Source organism: Oncorhynchus mykiss, chromosome 4 (genome assembly GCF_013265735.2).
Source record: "Oncorhynchus mykiss isolate Arlee chromosome 4, USDA_OmykA_1.1, whole genome shotgun sequence".
Lineage (NCBI taxonomy): Eukaryota > Metazoa > Chordata > Actinopteri > Salmoniformes > Salmonidae > Oncorhynchus > Oncorhynchus mykiss.
Genome location: NC_048568.1, coordinates 45,109,007 through 45,125,808, shown reverse-complemented (window position 1 = coordinate 45,125,808; position 16,802 = coordinate 45,109,007). Strand labels below are relative to the sequence as shown.

The following is a 16,802-nucleotide window of genomic DNA, read 5'->3' as shown; positions in this document are numbered from 1 at the left end:
CTAATCTAGAACAGTCTTACAGATCTGGAACAATCACCTTCTAATCTAGAACAGTCTTACAGATCTGGAACAATCACCTTATATTCTAGAACAGTCTTATAGATCTGGAACAATCACCTTCTAATCTAGAACAGTCTTACAGATCTGGAACAATCACCTTATATTCTAGAACAGTCTTATAGATCTGGAACAATCACCTTCTAATCTAGAACAGTCTTACAGATCTGGAACAATCACCTTCTAATCTAGAACAGTCTTACAGATCTGGAACAATCACCTTCTATTCTAGAACAGTCTTACAGATCTGGAACAATCACCTTCTAATCTAGAACAGTCTTACAGATCTGGAACAATCACCTTCTATTCTAGAACAGTCTAACAGATCTGGAACAATCACCTTCTATTCTAGAACAGTCTAAGGGATCTGGTGGGTGGAGGCCAGAGGAAGTTTAAAGACTCTAATTGACATCACATGTTATGTGACGCTGGCGACAATCCGGCTTCGCTATTACTTCTCCCCATAAACACAGCCACACACACACCTACTCCTTCTCAGCAGACATGGTGACACGGAAGACGCCGTGTGATTTATGATAAGAGCAGCATGGTGTGCGTGTGGCTCCTATTCTTCTGATACTCTCTGGGCCCATGTTCACCACAGCCAGTTAATGGTGAAGCTGAGAAAGAGGGAGGGAGGGAGGGTGGTTCAAAGTGGTTCCACATGGGCCCCTCCTCAGTCATCCACATTGCTCTTTATGTGCTGCAATATGCACACACACACACAGAGAGAGAGAGAGAGAGACATTAACATGCAGAGACAAAAACACATGACAGCATAGACACACACACACACCCATACAGAATACACACACACACCCATACAGAACACACACACATACAGATTACACACACACATACAGATTACACACACACACCCATACAGAACACACACACATACATATTACACACACACATGCAGATTACACACACAGACCCATACAGAACACACACACACACACAGAGAGAGAGAGACATTAACATGCAAGAGACAAAAACACACAACACCATAGACATGCGCACACACACACACACACATACATACAGACTACACACACACACCCATACAGAACACACACACACACACACACACACACACACATATACAGATTACACACACACACACACCCATACAGAACACACACACACACATATTCAGATTACACACACACATACATACATATTACACACACAGACATTCATACACAGTTCCCAGCAAACCAAAACATCCCTCAAACACATTGAATCTGTTCTTTAAAGGTTCCCAGAATGTTCCCTTAGGTTGTGGGAACAGTGTGATGATGTCACAAAAGATGTGTTCTCAAAACCTGTTCGGTTGTGCGGATGATTCTACAATGTTTCTCTTAGGGTGAAAAAAAACAACATTCACCTGATGTCACAAGAACGTTCCGGAACACATTTAATTTCTTCAGTCTAATAACATTCAGGACACAGAACGCAGTTTCTGAGTTACTCAAACGTTCTCGTCCTCTTCGAATGCTGTGTACTGTGACACTGTATTTTAGGATTGTCTTCATGTGTTGAAAGTTGGATATTCCTGTAAATAACTAGTATTCTTGTGTATTCGTATACTTCTTAAGTAGAACTCAGAACCTTCCAACTAAATATGGAAACAATTTGATTTGAATCAAAAACACAAATTTAAAAACCCTTAAAAATGATGATAAATAATAAATATACAAAATAACAAATTCCCGTTCAATGCAATAATATTTTTATGGATAACATTTTCTGTGCTGTCTTCTTCAACAGGATCTTAATTTAGCCCCTTCAAGAACGCAAATACAGTTGTAACTTTAAACTTATTTTGTACATAATGTTGCTGCTACCGTCTCTTATGACAGAAAATAACCTCTGGACATCAGAACAGCGATTACTCACCTTGAACTGGAAGAAGCTTTTATATATACTGCTTTCCTGGGAACAGGCCCAAATCCCTGTCATTTGCGTGAAGAAAAGATGGAGGAAAAAAGGAAGCAGGCTGCCTTCTGAGAATCTGTAGGCGAGCGAGTTAACTCCCACTTTTCCATCAATTCTACTGGCTAACGTGCAATCATTGGAAAATAAAATTGATGACCTACGATTACGATTATCCTCCCAAACTGGACATTGAGAACTGTAATATCCTATGTTTCAGTCGTGGCTGAACGACGACACGGATAATATAGAGCTGGCGGGATTTTAAATTCACCGGCAGAACAGAGAAGCTACGTCTGGTAAGACGAGGGGTGGAGGTGTGTGTCTATTTGTCAATAACAGCCGATGCTCAATGTCTAATATTAAAGAAGTCTCAAGGTATTGCTCGCCTGAGGTAGAGTACCTCATGATAAGCTGTAGACCACACTATCTACCAAGAGAGTTCTCATCTGTATTATTCATAGCTGTCTATTTACCACCACAGAACAAAGCTGGCATTAAGACCGCTCTCAACCAACTCTATAAGGCCATAAGCAAACAAGAAAATCCAGAAGCGGTGCTCCTAGTGGCCGGAGACTTTAATGCGGGCAAACTAATGCAGGCAAACTTTTACCACATTTTTACCAGCATGTCACATGTGCAACCAGAGGGAAAAAAACTCTAGAACTCTCCACCACCCTCAATTTGACAAATCTGACCATAATTTTAACTTTCCTGATTCCTGCTTAAAAGCAAAAACTAATGCAGAAAGTACCAGTGACTCGCCTAATACGGAAATGGTCAGATGACGCAGATGCTACACTACAGGACTGTTTTGCTAGCACAGACTGGAATGTTCCGGGATTCATCCAATGGCATTGAGCCATCGGCTTCATCAATAAGTGCATTGATGACGTCGTCCCCACAGTGACCATACTTACATATCCCAACCAGAAGCAATGGATTACAGGTAGCATCCGCACTCTGCTAAAGGCAAGAGCTGCCGCTTTCAAGGAGCGGGAGACTAATCCGGACGCTTATAAGAAATCCCCCTATGCCCAGAGACGAACCATCAAACAAGCAAAGTGTCAATACAGGATTAAGATTGAATCCTACTACACCGGCTCTAATGCTCGTCGGATGTGGCAGGGCTTAAAAACTATTACGGCCTACAAAGGGAAACCCAGACGCGAGCTGCCCAGTGACGCAAGCATACCAGATGAGCTGAATGCCTTTTATGCCCACTTCGAGGCAAGCAACACTGAAGCATGCATGAGAACACCAGCTGTTCTGGATGACTGTGTGATAACACTCTCAGTAGCTGATGTGAACACAATCTTTAAACAGGTCAACATTCACAAAGCCGCTGGGCCAGACGGATTACCAGGACGTGTACTCAAAACATGCGCGGACCAACTGTCACGTGTCTTCTCTGACATTTTCAACCTCTCCCTGTCTGAGTCTGTAATACCTACATGTTTCAAGCAGACCACCATAGTCCCTGTGCCCAAGGAAGCGAAGGTAACCTGCCTATATGATTACAACCTCTTAGAACTCACATCTGTAGCCATGAAGTACTTTGAAAGGCTGGTCATGGCTCACATCAACAGCATCCTCCTGGATACCCTAGACCCACTCCAATTCACATACCGCCCCAATAGATTCACAGATGACACAATCTTAATCGCACTCACACTGCCCTTTCCCACCTGGAGAATGCGGTTCATTGACTACAGCTCAGCATTCAACACCATAGTGCCCACAAAGCTCATCACTAAGCTAAGAACCCTGGGACTAAACACCTCCCTCTGCAACTGGATCCTGGACTTCTTGACGGACCACCCCTAGGTGGTGGGTAGGTCTGCCATGCTTATCTTCATCACGGGGGCCCCTCAGGGTTGTGTACTTAGACCCCTCCTGTACTCCCTGTTCACCCACGACTGCGTGGCCAAACACAACTCCAACACCATCATTAAGTTTCCTGACGACACAACAGTGGTCTGATCACCGACAACGATGAGACAGCCTATAGTGAGGAGGTCTGAACTGGCAGTGTGGTGTCAGGACAACAACCTCTCCCTCAATGTGATCAAGACAAAAGGAGCTGATCGTGAACTACAGGAAAAGGCGGGCCGAACAGGCCCCCATTAACATCGACGGGGCTGTAGTGGAACGGGTCGAGGGTTTCAAGTTCCTTGGTGTCCACATCACCAACGAACTATCATGGTCCAAACACACCAAGACAGTCATGAAGAGGGTACGACAAAACCTTTTTCCCCTCAGGAGACTGAAAAGATTTACAAATGAAGTCAACTAACCTCAACTAACACTGACTCGGTATCGGTACATAGCCTCGTTATTTTTTACTTTAGTTTATTTGGTAAATATATTTTTTTCACTCCTCTTGAACTGCACTTTTGGTTAAGGGTTTGTAAGTAAGCATTTTACAGTGAGGTCTACACCTGTTGTATTCGGCTCATGTGACAAATAAAGTTTGATTTGATTTAGTGTTGCAGAGCGTTAATGATCTGGCTGCAGATCTGGAGATCACATGTTCAATCCCACAGACATGTATTATCCATGTTTCAGTTACCATCTGGGTTAGTTATGTCTAAGAAGGCTAAAAAGGAAGCATGGAATTCCTGACTGACCATACTGCCATGGCGACCATGTTGCCATGGCGACCATACTGCCATAGGTATACTGAAAAAAATAAGCTTCCCTGGTGGAACAGAGGAAGAAAGACCTGGCTTGGGAACCAACGATTGCAGATTCAAATCGTCAATATATGAAGTTTAAAGAATACGGTTGTGTTTGTATGATTAAATGCTGTTCAGATATCCTCTGAATGATATTAAAATGTTGTGTGTCTCTGTACCACCTTGTTGTGGGCCTACAATACGGTCATCAAATGCATATCGCCATTCAATCTGGAGAACAATATAATGGGATGTATTTCAATCAGCTTTCTTATGCTTTAAGGAGCTACAAATGTGCGTGCTGAGAATGTTGTGGTAATGTTCCAGAAATGTTGTGGTAATGTTCCTGGAATGTTGTGGTAATGTTCCTGGAATGCTGTGGTAATGTTCCTGGAATGTTGTGGTAATGTTCCAGAAATGTTGTGGTAATGTTCCTGGAATGTTGTGGTAATGTTCCTGGAATGCTGTGGTAATGTTCCTTGAATGTTGTGGTAATGTTCCTGGAATGTTGTGGTAATGTTCCTGGAATGTTGTGGTAATGCTGTTTGATTCAGTGTCCTTTGTCTCTGCACAACCCTGTGTGGGTGAACCAGTGAGAGCTGGTCAAACTTTTAGCTTTTTGCCATTCTCAGTGCAGGTGGTACATAAAGCCCTGAAATCCTTAAATCAGAGAAAGCCTGCAGGTCCTGATCTTTTTGATCCCTGCTTTTTAAATCTGGCAGCTGATTTCATAGCTGAACCACTTACATATCTGTTCAATCTAACCCTGGAATGTAATGAAATTCCAAAGATCTGGAAATCAGCATTTGTCCTACCACTTTTAAAAGGGGGAGATCCAACTCTTTTAAATGATTATAGGCCAATCTCAAAGCTGTCACCCCTGGTGAAAATACTTGAAACCCTTGTGAGTGAACAGCTAAAATAGTTTTTATTTACTAACTCAATTACAGCAGCCATGAAGGTTTTAAATTATATCACTGAAGCCCTTGACAAAAACAGCACTGTGTCTCACTTTTTATTGATCTCTCTAAGGCTTTTGATACAGTTGATCATGCTATACTAAGGCAGAGATTGTCGAGTGTAGGTCTTTCGGAGCATGCAGTTGCATGGTTTGCTAACTATCTGTCCGATAGAACTCAGTGCACTCAATTTGATGGGCTTATGTCTGTTAAATTGTCTGTCTTTAATGGTGTGCCCCAAGGCTCTGTACTTGGTCCTCTCTTATCCACTATTTATAGAAATTATTTAGACAAAAATGTCCAAAATGCACAACTTCATTTTTATGCTGATGATACTGTTATTTACTGTTGTGCCTCGTCTCTTACAAAAGCTTTCCAGAACTTGCAAACTGCTTTTTATACTGTTCAACATACCTTGTGTCAATTGAAGCTGTTCAAGGCTGTTTGTTTTAGAATGTTAAAACTCTGAACACAATGAGAACATGTTCAATAGCACCATTTAGGTTTGAAATGATACAATAAATATTATTTCATAGTTTGGGCTTGTTTGCTGCTGGCACAGCTCCCCAAAATAGATTGTAAAATAGATTTTCTTATATTAATGGGACCACATTAATAGAGAATAAATACATAAATTGTTTTCCTTATGAAGGGAAGATAAAGACAAATTAATTAAACTAATGTTTCTCTCTCTCTCTCTCTCTCTCTTTCTCTTTCTCTCTCTCTCTCTTTCTCTCTCTCTCTCTCTATCCACCCCTCTCTCACTTTCCCTCCCTCCATCCATCCATCCATCCATCCAACTCTCTCTCTCTCTCTCTCTCTCTCTCTCTCTGTCTCTCTCTCTCTCTCTCTCTCTCTCTCTCTCTCTCTCTTTCTCTCTCTCTTTCTCTCTCTCTCTCTCTCTCTCTCTCTCTCTCTCTCTCGGTTCATCAGACCTCAGTCCGTTCCCAGGCCAGTTTGATCGTCAGTTCCCGGGTCTCCCCTCTCTGACGGAGTCTCGTTTTTCCAGTCCCAGAATGCACTACCCCACCACCTTCACCTACACCCCTCCCGTCACCGCCGCCATGTCACTAGGCTCCGCCCACTACCACACCTACCTGCCCCCTCCCTACCCCGGTTCCGCCCAAAGTCAGAGTGGACCCTTCCAAACCAGCAGTACTCCCTATCTTTACTATGGAGCCTCCTCTGGGTCGTACCAGTTCTCCATGGTTCCCGGGGGGGACCGCTCACCCTCCAGGATGGTTCCTCCCTGCACCAGCGCCTCCACCGGCAGCTCCCTGGCTAACCCTAACCTGCCCAGCCAAGGTGGGGGAGAGGGGGCGGTGGAGGGGGATGGGAGTCACAGCAACTCCCCCACTGTACTCAACACTGCTGGGGGGCGCATGGACGAAGCTGTCTGGAGACCCTACTGAGGAGGAGAGGAGGAAGAGTTGGAAAAGATGAAGGAGGCGGAACACGAGGAGCAAGAAGAAGAGGAGGAAGATGAGAAGAAGAGGAGGATGAAGAGAAGGAGGAAAGGAGAGGAGGCCCGAAGAAAGTAGGTGTGACAATGTAACTGATGTCATGGTTTTTAAAGCACAAATCCTTTTGAAAAGGGAGTTGTTGAGTTGCGATGAATAAACACCAGTGTCTCCTGCATCTGGAAATATACTCTGAGATGTAATGACAAAAGAAACAAAGAGAATGACTAGTATGGACCTGCCTGGAGGAATGTGCTGTGTGTGGCCAGACAGACAGACAGACACTACAAAGGGAATGACTAGTATGGACCTGCCTGGAGGAATGTGCTGTGTGTGGCCAGACAGACAGACAGACACTAGGGAATGACTAGTATGAACCTGCCTGGAGGAATGTGCTGTGTGTGGCCAGACAGACAGACAGACACTACAAAGGGAATGACTAGTATGGACCTGCCTGGAGGAATGTGCTGTGTGTGGCCAGACAGACAGACAGACACTACAAAGGGAATGACTAGTAGGAACCTGCCTGGAGGAATGTGCTGTGTGTGGCCAGACAGAGACAGACAGACACTACAAAGGGAATGACTAGTATGGACCTGCCTGGAGGAATGTGCTGTGTGTGGCCAGACAGACAGACAGACACTACAAAGGGACCTCGGCTCTTCTCAGCATCAATGAGACACAAACATGAACAATTATGGTAGACTGCCGGCCCCAGTGGAGAAGACATTATAATACTAAAGTATTACCACATAGTAACCATAGTACTACAATACTACTATATAGTACTATACCATAGTACTATAATACTACTATATAGTACTATACCATAGTACTACAATACTACTATATAGTACTATATCATAGTACTACAATACACTATATAGTACTATATCATAGTACTACAGTACTACTATATAGTACTATACCATAGTACTACAATACTACTATATAGTACTATACCATAGTACTACAATACTACTATATAGTACTATACCATAGTACTACAATACTACTATATAGTACTATACCATAGTACTACAATACTACTATATAGTACTATATCATAGTACTACATACTCCAGTATCATCATCCACAGCCTACAAGACAATTATTCAGGCTATTTGTAGCAGACAGCTTGTTTTGGATTTCTATAAGGCTTTTAGCTGAGCATGTTATGTACTAGGACTATATAACAGGACTATATAACAGGACTATATAACAGGACTATATAACAGGACTATATAACAGGACTATTTAACAGGACTATATAACAGGACTATATAACAGGACTATATAACAGGACTATATAACAGGACTATTTAACAGGACTATATAACAGGACTATATAACAGGACTGTTTAACAGGACTATTTAACAGGACTATATAACAGGACTATATAACAGGACTATATAACAGGACTATATAACAGGACTGTTTAACAGGACTATTTAACAGGACTATATAACAGGACTATTTAACAGGACTATATAACAGGACTATATAACAGGACTATATAACAGGACTATATAACAGGACTATATAACAGGACTATTTAACAGGACTATATAACAGGACTATATAACAGGACTATTTAACAGGACTATATAACAGGACTATATAACAGGACTATTTAACAGGACTATTTAACAGGACTATTTAACAGGACTATATAACAGGACTATATAACAGGACTATATAACAGGACTATTTAACAGGACTATATAACAGGACTGTTTAACAGGACTATATAACAGGACTATTTAACAGGACTATTTAACAGGACTATTTAACAGGACTATATAACAGGACTATATAACAGGACTATATAACAGGACTATATAACAGGACTATATAACAGGACTATATAACAGGACTATATAACAGGACTACATAACAGGACTATATAACAGGACTATATAACAGGACTACATAACAGGACTACATAACAGGACTACATGACAGGACATCACTGAGTAGCGAAAGAGGACAGGAACATTTATGCCACCATGGTGATGACAGTCACACACGTGTTACCATAGTGATGATGAGAGTCACGTATGTTATTGTGTGGTAGTATGAACAGCAAGTTTGCTTTAAAATGTCTGTACACTCATTTTATATCAATGAATTAAATTGGTATATTATTTGTGAAAATATGATGTGGGTTGAGGAGTTTTAACTTATGAAGACATAAATGATGTAATGTATTTGTTGACTTGAGGGTAAAATCGTAATCTGAACATTTTTGATGCATGTGTTTGTATGCGTTTCATTAGATCCACTCTGTCTGTCTTTTTCATTCAAAGATGTATATTTTTAACATGTTGTAAACTTAAACATCCTCTCCAAAGAGAATGAAAAAATCATTTTGCTCTGTAAAATAATAATGATTCTGTCTGAATGATGACATCCTTGTGCGCACAGTAACTTCCTTAACTAGCAACGACATGCTAGTTAACCGAATAAAACACCGAGCTCTGACTTCACACGGCAACAACATACTAGTTAACTGAATAAAACACCGAGCTCTGACTTCACACGGCAACAACATGCTAGTTAACCGAATAAAACACAGAGCTTTGACTTCACACGGCAACGACATGCTAGTTAACCGAATAAAACACCGAGCTCTGACTTCACACGGCAACAACATGCTAGTTAACCGAATAAAACACAGAGCTCTGACTTCACACGGCAACAACATGCTAGTTAACCGAATAAAACACAGAGCTTTGACTTCACACGGCAACGACATGCTAGTTAACCGAATAAAACACCGAGCTCTGACTTCACACGGCAACAACATGCTAGTTAACCGAATAAAACACAGAGCTCTGACTTCACACGGCAACGACATGCTAGTTAACCGAATAAAACACCGAGCTCTGACTTCACACGGCAACAACATGTATCACGCCGTCTAACCAATGACAACTTGTTACTTCAATCAGGAAGGTACATTTTTTGTCACATTGAAACGGTTCAAATCCCCGGAGCCGACAAGGTGAAAAATCTGTCTCAGTGCCCTTGAGCAAGGCACTTAACCCTAATTGCTACAGAGGCACTTTACAATTGTGACCCTGGTCCTGAGCCCACCAACTGTGCTTGTCAGTGGGATTTGGGATCTCACATTTTCATTAGACACTTGAGTGTAAGCACCCCCAAAATTATTATTATTATTGTGATACAAAAGCTATATTTATAGTTACTGACACAGATACACAGGTACACAGGTACACAGATACACAGGTACACAGGTACACAGGTACACAGGTACACAGGTACACAGGTACACAGATACACAGGTACACAGGTACACAGATACACAGGTACACAGATACACAGATACACAGGTACACAGGTACACAGGTACACAGATACACAGGTACACAGGTACACAGGTACACAGATACACAGGTACACAGGTACACAGATACACAGGTACACAGGTACACAGGTACACAGGTACACAGGTACACAGATACACAGATACACAGGTACACAGGTACACAGATACACAGATACACAGGTACACAGGTACACAGATACACAGGTACACAGGTACACAGATACACAGGTACACAGGTACACAGGTACACAGGTACACAGATACACAGGTACACAGGTACACAGGTACACAGGTACACAGGTACACAGGTACACAGGTACACAGATACACAGGTACACAGGTACACAGGTACACAGATACACAGGTACACAGGTACACAGGTACACAGATACACAGGTACACAGGTACACAGATACACAGATACACAGGTACACAGGTACACAGGTACACAGATACACAGATACACAGGTACACAGGTACACAGATACACAGGTACACAGGTACACAGATACACAGGTACACAGGTACACAGATACACAGGTACACAGGTACACAGATACACAGGTACACAGGTACACAGGTACACAGATACACAGGTACACAGGTACACAGGTACACAGGTACACAGGTACACAGGTACACAGATACACAGGTACACAGGTACACAGGTACACAGATACACAGGTACACAGGTACACAGATACACAGGTACACAGGTACACAGATACACAGGTACACAGGTACACAGATACACAGGTACACAGATACACAGATACACAGGTACACAGGTACACAGGTACACAGATACACAGGTACACAGGTACACAGGTACACAGGTACACAGGTACACAGATACACAGGTACACAGGTACACAGATACACAGGTACACAGGTACACAGATACACAGGTACACAGATACACAGATACACAGGTACACAGGTACACAGGTACACAGGTACACAGATACACAGGTACACAGGTACACAGGTACACAGATACACAGGTACACAGGTACACAGATACACAGGTACACAGATACACAGGTACACAGATACACAGATACACAGGTACACAGGTACACAGGTACACAGATACACAGGTACACAGATACACAGGTACACAGGTACACAGATACACAGGTACACAGATACACAGGTACACAGGTACACAGATAGGCCAAAGATCAAAATGGTTGTGCCAGGCTTGTTGGTGTCCACAACACACGGTACTGTATGGTGTAGCTTGTCAGCATGAACACCTCATCCTGACTGGATTCACACTCAGTTCAATATGAGTCACATACATACACTATCTACATTAACAATCACATACACTATCTACATTAACAATCACATACACTATCTATATTAACAATCACATACACTATCTACATTAACAATCACATACACTATCTACATTAACAATCACATACACTATCTACATTAACAATCACATACACTATCTATGTTAACAATCACATACACTATCTACATTAACAATCACATACACTATCTACATTAACAATCACATACACTATCTATGTTAACAATCACATACACTATCTACATTAACAATCACATACACTATCTACATTAACAATCACATACACTATCTACATTAACAATCACATACACTATCTACATTAACAATCACATACACTATCTACATTAACAATCACATACACTATCTACATTAACAATCACATACACTATCTACATTAACAATCACATACACTATCTACATTAACAATCACATACACTATCTACATTAACAATCACATACACTATCTACATTAACAATCACATACACTATCTACATTAACAATCACATACACTATCTACATTAACAATCACATACACTATCTACATTAACAATCACATACACTATCTACATTAACAATCACATACACTATCTATGTTAACAATCACATACACTATCTATGTTAACAATCACATACACTATCTATGTTAACAATCACATACACTATCTACATTAACAATCACATACACTATCTACATTAACAATCACATACACTATCTACATTAACAATCACATACACTATCTATGTTAACAATCACATACACTATCTATATTAACAATCACATACACTATCTATGTTAACAATCACATACACTATCTACATTAACAATCACATACACTATCTATGTTAACAATCACATACACTATCTATATTAACAATCACATACACTATCTATGTTAACAATCACATACACTATCTACATTAACAATCACATACACTATCTATGTTAACAATCACATACACTATCTATGTTAACAATCACATACACTATCTACATTAACAATCACATACACTATCTACATTAACAATCACATACACTATCTATGTTAACAATCACATACACTATCTATGTTAACAATCACATACACTATCTATGTTAACAATCACATACACTATCTACATTAACAATCACATACACTATCTACATTAACAATCACATACACTATCTATGTTAACAATCACATACACTATCTACATTAACAATCACATACACTATCTACATTAACAATCACATACACTATCTACATTAACAATCACATACACTATCTATGTTAACAATCACATACACTATCTACATTAACAATCACATACACTATCTACATTAACAATCACATACACTATCTACATTAACAATCACATACACTATCTACATTAACAATCACATACACTATCTACATTAACAATCACATACACTATCTATGTTAACAATCACATACACTATCTACATTAACAATCACATACACTATCTACATTAACAATCACATACACTATCTATGTTAACAATCACATACACTATCTACATTAACAATCACATACACTATCTATGTTAACAATCACATACACTATCTATGTTAACAATCACATACACTATCTATGTTAACAATCACATACACTATCTACATTAACAATCACATACACTATCTACATTAACAATCACATACACTATCTACATTAACAATCACATACACTATCTACATTAACAATCACATACACTATCTACATTAACAATCACATACACTATCTACATTAACAATCACATACACTATCTATGTTAACAATCACATACACTATCTATGTTAACAATCACATACACTATCTACATTAACAATCACATACACTATCTATGTTAACAATCACATACACTATCTATGTTAACAATCACATACACTATCTATGTTAACAATCACATACACTATCTACATTAACAATCACATACACTATCTACATTAACAATCACATACACTATCTATGTTAACAATCACATACACTATCTACATTAACAATCACATACACTATCTATGTTAACAATCACATACACTATCTACATTAACAATCACATACACTATCTATGTTAACAATCACATACACTATCTATATTAACAATCACATACACTATCTATGTTAACAATCACATACACTATCTACATTAACAATCACATACACTATCTATGTTAACAATCACATACACTATCTATGTTAACAATCACATACACTATCTACATTAACAATCACATACACTATCTACATTAACAATCACATACACTATCTATGTTAACAATCACATACACTATCTACATTAACAATCACATACACTATCTACATTAACAATCACATACACTATCTACATTAACAATCACATACACTATCTATGTTAACAATCACATACACTATCTACATTAACAATCACATACACTATCTACATTAACAATCACATACACTATCTATGTTAACAATCACATACACTATCTACATTAACAATCACATACACTATCTATGTTAACAATCACATACACTATCTACATTAACAATCACATACACTATCTACATTAACAATCACATACACTATCTACATTAACAATCACATACACTATCTACATTAACAATCACATACACTATCTACATTAACAATCACATACACTATCTACATTAACAATCACATACACTATCTACATTAACAATCACATACACTATCTACATTAACAATCACATACACTATCTACATTAACAATCACATACACTATCTACATTAACAATCACATACACTATCTACATTAACAATCACATACACTATCTACATTAACAATCACATACACTATCTATGTTAACAATCACATACACTATCTATGTTAACAATCACATACACTATCTACATTAACAATCACATACACTATCTATGTTAACAATCACATACACTATCTACATTAACAATCACATACACTATCTATGTTAACAATCACATACACTATCTACATTAACAATCACATACACTATCTACATTAACAATCACATACACTATCTACATTAACAATCACATACACTATCTACATTAACAATCACATACACTATCTACATTAACAATCACATACACTATCTACATTAACAATCACATACACTATCTATGTTAACAATCACATACACTATCTACATTAACAATCACATACACTATCTACATTAACAATCACATACACTATCTACATTAACAATCACATACACTATCTATGTTAACAATCACATACACTATCTACATTAACAATCACATACACTATCTACATTAACAATCACATACACTATCTACATTAACAATCACATACACTATCTATATTAACAATCACATACACTATCTATATTAACAATCACATACACTATCTACATTAACAATCACATACACTATCTACATTAACAATCACATACACTATCTACATTAACAATCACATACACTATCTATGTTAACAATCACATACACTATCTACATTAACAATCACATACACTATCTACATTAACAATCACATACACTATCTACATTAACAATCACATACACTATCTACATTAACAATCACATACACTATCTACATTAACAATCACATACACTATCTATGTTAACAATCACATACACTATCTATGTTAACAATCACATACACTATCTACATTAACAATCACATACACTATCTACATTAACAATCACATAAAAAAAGAGGGAAGGGTCAGAGGGAAGGGTTAGGGTCAGAGGGAAGGGTCAGAGGGAAGGGAAGGGTCAGAGGGAAGGGTTAGGGTCAGAGGGAAGGGTCAGAGGGAAAGGTCAGAGGGAAGGGTCAGAGGGAAGGGAAGGGTCAGAGGGAAGGGTTAGGGTCAGAGGGAAGGGTCAGAGGGAAGGGTCAGAGGGAAGGGAAGGGTCAGAGGGAAGGGTTAGGGTCAGAGGGAAAGGTCAGAGGGAAGGGTCAGAGGGAAGGGAAGGGTCAGAGGGAACCGAAGGAAGGAACAGGGTAATGCAGGGTAATGGAAGATCTGAAAGCCGAGAGAAACATGGGTTCAACGCTACAATTCAACCCTGGAGATAGTGCCACACACACACACACACACACACACACACACACACACACACACACACACACACGCAGCCCAACCTCCGGGTTAGGAGTTGGACCCTGGAACTGACTTCAGTTCTGAAACTCTAAAAGACAAAACAACACGTATTTTCTTTTGAACTCAGTCCAAATACCAGATGTCGTATTCCATCCAGACTTTGAACAATGGCATTGTTGAACAATATTGTAATTGAACCTATGATTGTCGTTCTGTTTTGTTTCCTCTGAGTATCTGACCAGACAACGTCTCTCTCTTAGCAGGCTGAGTCCCATATGGTCCCCTATTCCCTATCTAGTGCACTACTTTAGACCAGCCAAATGGCAGCCTACTCCCTATCTAGTGAACTACTTTAGACCTGCCAAATGGCAGCCTACTCCCTATCTAGTGCACTACTTTAGACCAGCCAAATGGCACCCTATTCCCTATATAGTGCACTACTTTAGACCAGAGCCCATAGGGAAATGAACAATGTACAGAATGTTTATTACAACACAACAACCAATGACATAAAGTCATTCATCCTCCCACCGGCTCTGACCCTAACCCTTCCCTCTGACCCTAACCCTTCCCTCTGACCCTGACCCTAACCCTTCCCTCTGACCCTAACCCTTCCCTCTGACCCTGACCCTAACCCTTCCCTCTGACCCTAACCCTTCCCTCTGACCCTAACCCTTCCCTCTGACCCTGACCCTAACCCTTCCCTCTGACCATAACCCTTCCCTCTGACCCTGACCCTAACCCTTCCCTCTGACCCTAACCCTTCCCTCTGACCCTGACCCTAACCCTTCCCTCTGACCCTAACCCTTCCCTCTGACCCTAACCCTTCCCTCTGACCCTGACCCTAACCCTTCCCTCTGACCATAACCCTTCCCTCTGACCCTGACCCTAACCCTTCCCTCTGACCCTAACCCTTCCCTCAGACCCTAACCCTTCCCTCTGACCCTAACCCTT

The 16,802-nt window shown here is 39.9% G+C and overlaps 1 protein-coding gene across 1 annotated transcript in view; it reads left to right on the top strand.

Moving 5' to 3' along the window:
- Window positions 1-7,896, top strand: part of LOC110521125 (runt-related transcription factor 2) — a 222,718-nt gene extending 214,822 nt beyond the window's left edge. Inside the window, exon 7 of the mRNA XM_036976438.1 lies at window positions 6,566-7,896. Within this exon, the coding sequence (XP_036832333.1) occupies window positions 6,566-7,044 (479 nt within the window). The 3' untranslated portion in view covers window positions 7,045-7,896. The remainder of the gene's footprint in view (window positions 1-6,565) is intronic.
- The last annotated feature ends 8,906 nt before the right edge of the window (window positions 7,897-16,802 follow it).